The sequence below is a fragment of the Salmo salar genome, chromosome 14 (genome assembly GCF_965601325.2).
Source record: "Salmo salar chromosome 14, fSalSal1, whole genome shotgun sequence".
Lineage (NCBI taxonomy): Eukaryota > Metazoa > Chordata > Actinopteri > Salmoniformes > Salmonidae > Salmo > Salmo salar.
Window position 1 is genome coordinate 76,237,322 of NC_138304.1, and position 7,679 is coordinate 76,245,000.

Below are 7,679 nucleotides of genomic sequence, written 5' to 3' on the forward strand. Positions count from 1 at the left end.
AGAACACAGTTTAGACAGACATTCTCAGACAAAAACAGCTAAATATACTTAGATTTGAAACGAATTGTATGGCTGACAGGCCTGTAACTGATTTTCGGATTATTGACCGACAGTCCACAACAACTCCATCTCAGCATCCTGTCCTGTTCATTGCTGGAATCAAACCTGTATGTCAAAAATCATCAAGACTCCTCCCCTCCAAAGCCACCTTATGTGTGACGCCTTCCGTCCCTCCCTTCACCCCAGACCTCCTGGAGGAGACAGAGAAGCTGATGGCTGAGAAGGTAGAGGTGCAGCGGCAGGCGGAGAAGGAGAGCCTGGACCTTCTGCACCAGGTGAAAACACTGGAGGCTGAGCTGGAGGAGCAGATCAACCGGGTTATCGAGCTGGAGCATGCCCGCAAGACTGAGAGCGGCGACCTGCTGCAGCAGATCCAGGCCCTGGAGAAACAACTGGAGAAGAATCGGAGGTTCCTGGATGTAAGAGATAGAGGGGAGGGAAAGGATGCATGGCTATATGGATGGATATGGATAGAGATGGGAAAGATGGATGAATGGGGAGAGAGGGAGGGGTGGATGGGGGAGGACCATAGGAAGTCTATCATTTAAAAGAATACAGATTTACATGAATGTTATATGAATGTGCACTTTGGTTATTGGGGGTTAGGCAGTGCATAAAGCACTACACTTGATCCATCATTTATTCATCATCCATGCATTTCTGATTCAATGGGTTCAGTCAGATTGGAACTGAAACAGAAATATGTTTCCCATGTGTGTATATATAATGTAATTTGAAATGTTATGGGTATTTCCCATAGCTACTCTCCTTTAAAGGCTTTGTCTTCATCTCTGAACCCCAGGAGCAGGCCGTTGACCGGGAACACGAGAGGGACGTCTTCCAGCAGGAGATCTTGAAACTGGAGCAGCAACTGAAGAACAGCCAGAAGCAGCAGCCCGGCTCTGAGCAAAGAAGCAGAGAGGTAACAGTTCAGTTCCGCAATAGCCCCAGCATTGAGCCCTGTTGGACCCCACAGGCAGTTTCTCCCTCCTTCTGTTCCCTCACATTGGGAAAGGCAGTAATGTATATGCTCGTCTTGTAAAAATTGACTGTTGTGGCTCTGTACATGACGGCTCAGTATCAGCCAGGATAGTCGGGAGGTAGAATTGCCTGTGGTTACCTAAATATGATCCCAGACTAGTCAAACTGGAACTGATGGATAATGGACATAAATTCAGCAAAAAAAGAAACGTCCCTTTTTCAGGACTCGTCTTAACCATTAACCTTTTTCAGGACCCTGTCTTTCAAAGAAAATTCGTAAAAATCCAAATAACTTCACAGATCTTCATTGTAAAGGTTTTGAACACTGGTTCCCATGATTGTTCAATGAACCATAAACAATTAATGAACATGCACCTGTGGAACGGTCGTTAAGACGCTTACAGACGGTAGGCAAATAAGGTCACAGTTATGAAAACTTAGGACACTAAAGAGGCCTTTCTACTGACTCTGAAAAACACCAGAAGAAAGATGCCCAGGGTCCCTGCACATCTGCGTGAATGTGCCTTTGGCATGCTGCAAGGAGGCATGAGCACTGCAGATGTGACCAGGGCAATAAATTGCAATGTCCGTACTGTAAGATGCCTAAGCGCAACAGGACGGACAGCTGATCTTCCTCGCAGTGGCAGACCACTTCTAACAACACCTGCACAACAACAACTGCTCGAGTTACACCAGGAACGCACAATCCCTCCATCAGTGCTCAGACTGTCTGCAATAGGCTGAGAGAGGCTGGACTGAGGGCTTGTAGGCCTGTTGTAAGGCAGGTCCTCACCAGACATCACTGGCAAACAACGTCGCCTATGGACACAAACCCACTGTCGCTGGACCAGACAGGACTAGCAAAAAGTGCTCTTCACTGACTAGTCGCGGTTTTGTCTCACCAGGGGTGATGGTCGGATTCGCGTTTATCGTCGAAGGAATGAGCATTACACCGAGGCCTGTACTCTGGAGCGGGATCGATTTGGAGGTGGAGGGTCCGTCATGGTCTGGGGCGGTGTGTCACAGCATCATCGGACTGAGCTTGTTGTCATTGCCGGCAATCTCAACGCTGTGCGTTACAGAGAAGACATCCTCCTCCCTCATGTGGTACCCTTCCTGCAGGCTCATCCTGACATGACCCTCCAGCATGACAATGCCACCAGCCATACTGCTCGTTCTGTGAGTGATTTCCTGCAAGACAGGAATGCCAGTGTTTTGCCATGGCCAGCGAAGAGCCCGGATCTCAATCCCATTGAGCACGTCTGGGACCTGTTGGTGAGGGCTAGGGCCATTCCCCCCAGAAATGTCCGGGAACTTGCAGGTGCCTTGGTGGAAAAGTGGGGTAACATCTCACAGAAAGAACTTGCAAATCTGGTGCAGTCCATGACGAGGAGATGTACTGCAGTACTTAATGCAGCTGGTGGCCACACCAGATACCAACTGTTACTTTTGATTTTGACACCCCCTTTGTTCAGGGACATAGTTTTACATTGCTGTTAGTCACATGTCTGTGGAACTTGTTCAGTTTATGTCTGTTGTTGAATCTTATGTTCATACAAATATTTACACATGTTATGTTTGCTGAAATAAATGCAGTTGACAGTGAGGACGTTACTTTTTTCGCTGAGTTTATATGCTGGATGTGATTTTTGTTGCGTTTTTTTGGGGTGAGGGCTGATTTGTCAATCATCGCCATGGGGATTTGTGTATTAACTAAGGGGGCTGTGGGTATTGTGTGATTGTAATGCGTTTTGTACAACTAGTATTGTAGGATTTTTTTTGGAACATTTTATTGAACATAAGGTTTTAACACTGGTCTTGTCTTAAACACTTAATATATTTTTTATCTTAAAAAAAAAACAGTGTCCATGGAGAGGTTGTATTTACTCTCGTACCATGTTGTAGCTACCTACCTCTAGTAAATGTAATTAGATATTACATTAGGATATTAGTGCTAAGCATCATCATCTGGACCTTGGAGGTCTGTCTTTGCATTATAATTGAATCTGTTATCATAACAGCTGTGATATACTGCTTCTCTCTGGTTTACTGTACGTCAACTGAGTTGTTGTGGCAGGTTTCTGCTAAAAGTCATTAGCGTCATCAAAGTTCCACATCTCTTTGGCATACTATGGCAATGGCTCTCCTTGCTGTTGCCATCAGCTGTGTTTTACATTTGTTACCATACTGTTGTTTGTGTTCAGTCTTTAACTGTATTGTAGTGGCATGTGTTGTGGAAATGTGTCACTACAAGTAACTCAGAATTATTGAATTGAATTATAGTTATCTTTTTAAACACCATTATTGATACTATAGGGGCCTGTTTTTGCTAAGCTAAATGCAATTGGCTATATCACAGCAGCCTTTCTCTGCTATCATAATCATAGACCCATTCCTTCTCCCATCACCTTCTCCTTTTAGTCACTGCTTTGCTCATTAAAGGCCATTCTCTCTCCCTCTTTCTTCCTCTTTCCTACTCTCCCTCTTTGCTTCTCTCCCATGGCAGGTGGATCAGCTGACCTCCCAGGTATTGCTATTAGTTGCATTGAAACAGCCTGTTTTAACAAAATTCCATCAGTTGCATGGTAGCAGCCTGTCATTGCAAACCACGTTCAAGCCCCCCTCTTTCCCTTCCTCTGCTCTCTTTCTCCTTTTCGTCCCATTGAATATTTCTCTGTCCACCATAGCTGGACAGGTGGATCCCAGTGATTAGTGGTGCTAGCGTCATTGAAAAGGACCTTCTATTAAATATCATTAGCTGCACTCAAAACCTCCCTCTTCCCCCCTTTCTGCCTCTTTCCCTATTCATCTCCCTCTTTCCCTATTCATCTCCCTTTCCCTACCATGTAGCAGGTGTGGCTTATCTGACCTCATAGTATTGCTCCTGTTTACATTCAAACTGCCTCTGTTGTTCAGCCGCACCATTGCATAACCATCCTTGTTTAAAAAAATAAAATATCTTTCCCTTCTGCTTCTCCCCTCTTCCACACGGCTTGCACACGGCAGGTGGCTCAGCTAATCTAACAGCTATTGCTAGTAGCTAACGTATACTGAAATGCAGCTTCTCTCATATTGAAGCATATCATCCATTCTGTATAATGACAGGTAGACTCTTTCCCATCCTCGCCGAAGCCCTCCTCTCTCCCTCTAGCCCCTAGTGATGGGGGAAAAATTGATAGTTACATATCGCTGTATTATTTTTGGCCAATATTTTATAGATACTTTGAAGTATCGATTAGTAAAATACATACAAGTTTTTTTGCTATGCAGCGTTAGCTAGTGCTGGTCGTCTGTACCTGCACCAAAACTCTGGTGTTTTTACTCTTATAGTGTGTTCTCCTCTTTTTAAATAGTGAGCCAACATGTTTCTAGCACTTTTATTTCCATGACTGATCAAAACTAATTTCCTAATGCTCTCTGTCTCTCTGCAGCAGACATTTAGTGAGCAATATGTTTGGAACATGAAATTGCAATAAAATCGCAGTATCGAATCACAATGCATGTAAAATCATGAGAATCGCAATACATATTGTATCGACACCTAAGTATCGTGATAATATCGTAAGGTCCTTGGCAATTCCAAGTTCTACTACCTCCTCTCTTTTCCCCCTCTTCAAAATCGCAGGTGGATCAGCTGACCTCCCAGCTACTGTGTTGTGTTACAACTAGCTAGCCACAGTGATACACAAGCTACGATCCTATGATCCTCATTGAAACCCCTCTTTCCCTCCCTCTCCTTTCTCCTCATCCCTCTCCTCTCGCAGGTGGACCAGCTGACCCAGCAGCTGAGGGAGAAGGCGGACTGGTGCAGCGAACTGCTGCTGGCATCCGAGCAGCTGCAGCGCGAGGTGGGCGAGCGCAACGAGGAGATTGACAAGCTGGAGGGTCGCATCCGCGAGCTGGAGCAGGCGCTGCTGGCCAGCACTGAGACGGTGAGAGCGAAAAGAGAGAGAGGTGGAGAGGAAGGGGGGATGGAGGTGGAGAGGAAGAGGGGATGGATGAAGTGGGATAGAGACTGAGAGAACAACAAAGAGGAATATGGAAAAAGAGAGGAGAGGGACAAGTAGAGAAAGAGAGCGTGGGAAAAAGAGGAGTGGGGAGAGGTAAAGGGAGCTAGAAAGGGAGAGAGAGAAAGAGACGGTCCTCCTACTCCTTCCCGCCACTGCTGTTGATGATGCTGTGTTAAGACTAGCGACTGCCAAGATTGCTCCCCAGAGGGAGTGTGTTTTGTGTGTGTGTGTGTGGGGAGGGTTCTTATTTCCTTGTGGGGACCTAAAATCTCAAAGTCCCCACAAGGATAATTCCCCCTTCCCCATGAGGACAAAGGCTATTTTAAGCTTAGTGGTTAGGGTTACTATTAGGGATAGGATTTTGAATGGAAATTAATTTTAGGTCCCCACGAAGATAGAACATATGTGTGTGTGTGTGAGAGAGAGAGAGAAGATGGCGTGTGCATGTTAGTGTCAGAATGAGTGTGTGTTCTGGTAGAGTGTGAGTGACTGCGTGAAGCTGTATTTGCATATATATGGGTGTTTGTGTATGTGTGCATTTATAAAGGAGACTGAGTGTGCCTGCATTACCCGACGTCATGGCTGATTATGTGTGTGCCCATAATGAGTATTGAAACCAAGTAATGCAACTAATATCACTGTTGGCAGGCTGAGACAGAGCAGTGAAAAAAAATTCCCCATACCTTGCTACTGCCTAGCTGATCTAGTGCATGACATCGCAGATACTGTATATGATGTATGGCTGTGTGTGTGTGGATATCCTGAGATTTGTTTCTGTGCTTGTATGTATTCTTGTGTGTGATGTTTGTGCATGCGTCGCGCATGACTGGTCGCTAAATAATAACGTATTGTGTGCACGCGTTGCTTGCTTGCATGCATGTCTGTTTCAGGTGGATGATAAGAGGCAGCATGTGTCTGTTCGTGAGCTTGGGGACTCATCACTGGAGGCTCAGCTACAGACTGAAAGAGAGGCTCTGGACAGGAAAGAGAAAGAGGTAATGTATTGGTCTTATGGGGGTTTCTTTCTTTCACATGTTTGGAAGGGAATTTCTAAGTAGCCAATCCAGCACTGTGTCAAAGCTAGCCAGCAAAAACCTTGATTGGTTATCACGTCCCGTTGATTTACACAAAGTGAACCATTCCTCTATTTGTTGCAACCCTTTGCCCGCCATCTTTCACTTCGCCTCAAATCACGCTCCTTCAATAGCCAATGGACACAAGACAGGTCCCCAGTTCATGTGTCGATGCCCTGGTCCTCCGTTAGATGGATAAGAACACACAACACGCCAGCTTGACTCCACCCTTCCCACTCCGCCCTTCCAGATCAGTAACCTGGAGGAGCAGCTGGAGCAGTTCCGGGAGGAGCTGGAGAACAAGAGTGATGAGGTGCAGCAGCTCCACATGCAGCTGGAGATCCAGAGGAAGGAGCTGAGCACCCAGCAGCAAGACCTGGAGACCAAGGACAGCCTGCTCCAGGTAATCGGCCAACACACAGCTAGGCTAGCATGTAGGTAGCCTTTGTCCCATACAGATAGGCTAGCATGTAGGTAGCCTTAGCCCCCACACAGCTTCCCTGTGGCTCAGTTGGTAGAGCATGGTGTTTGCAACGCCAGCATGGTGTTTGCAACGCCAGGGTTGTGGGTTCGATTCCCACGGGGGGCCAGTACGAAAAAAAAAGATATGTATGCATTCACTACTGTAAGTCACTCTGGATAAGAGCGTCTGCTAAATGACTGAAATGTAAAAAAAAAAAATGTACAGTTGAAGTTGGAAGTTTACATACACCTTAGACAAAAACATTTAAACTCAGTTTTTCACAATTCCTGACATTTAATCCTATTAAAAATTTGCTGTCTTAGGTCAGTTAGGATCACCACTTTATTTTAAGAATGTGAAATGTCAGAATAATAGTAGAGAGTGATTTATTTATTTCATCACATTCCCAGCGGGTCAGAAGTTTACATACAGTGGGGGAAAAAAGTATTTGATCCCCTGCTGATTTTGTACGTTTGCCCACTTACAAAGAAATGATCAGTCTATAATTTTAATAGTAGGTTTATTTCAACAGTGAGAGACAGTATAACAACAAAAAAATCCAGAAAAACGCATGTCAAAAATGTTATAAAATGATTAGCATTTTAATGAGGGAAATAAGTATTTGACCCCTCTGCAAAACATGACTTAGTACTTGGTGGCAAAACCCTTGTTGGCAATCACAGAGGTCAGACGTTTTTTGTAGTTGGCCACCAGGTTTGCACACATCTCAGGAGGGATTTTGTCCCACTCCTCTTTGCAGATGTTCTCCAAGTCATTAAGGTTTCGAGGCTAACGTTTGGCAACTCGAACCTTCAGCACCCTCCACAGATTTTCTATGGGATTAAGGTCTGGAGAATGGCTAGGCCACTCCAGGACCTTAATGTGCTTCTTCTTGAGCCACTCCTTTGTTGCATTGGCCGTGTGTTTTGGGTCATTGTCAGGCTGGAATACCCTTCCACGACCCATTTTCAATGCCCTGGCTGAGGGAAGGAGGTTCTCACCCAAGATTTGACGGTACATGGCCCCGTCCATCGTCCCTTTGATGCGGTGAAGTTGTCCTGTCCCCTTAGCAGAAAAACACCCCCAAAGCAC

General features: G+C 45.4%; 1 protein-coding gene across 6 annotated transcripts in view; it reads left to right on the forward strand.

The window, feature by feature from the left end:
* The window catches only part of LOC106569851 (A-kinase anchor protein 9), a 158,787-nt gene that overhangs the window by 120,341 nt on the left and 30,767 nt on the right, over positions 1-7,679 (forward strand). For all 6 annotated transcript variants that reach the window (XM_045694733.2, XM_045694734.2, XM_045694738.2 and 3 more), the window contains 5 exons: positions 247-479; positions 863-982; positions 4,806-4,973; positions 5,942-6,046; positions 6,375-6,527. In XM_045694733.2, coding sequence (XP_045550689.2) covers positions 247-479; positions 863-982; positions 4,806-4,973; positions 5,942-6,046; positions 6,375-6,527 — 779 coding nt within the window. The remainder of the gene's footprint in view (positions 1-246; positions 480-862; positions 983-4,805; positions 4,974-5,941; positions 6,047-6,374; positions 6,528-7,679) is intronic.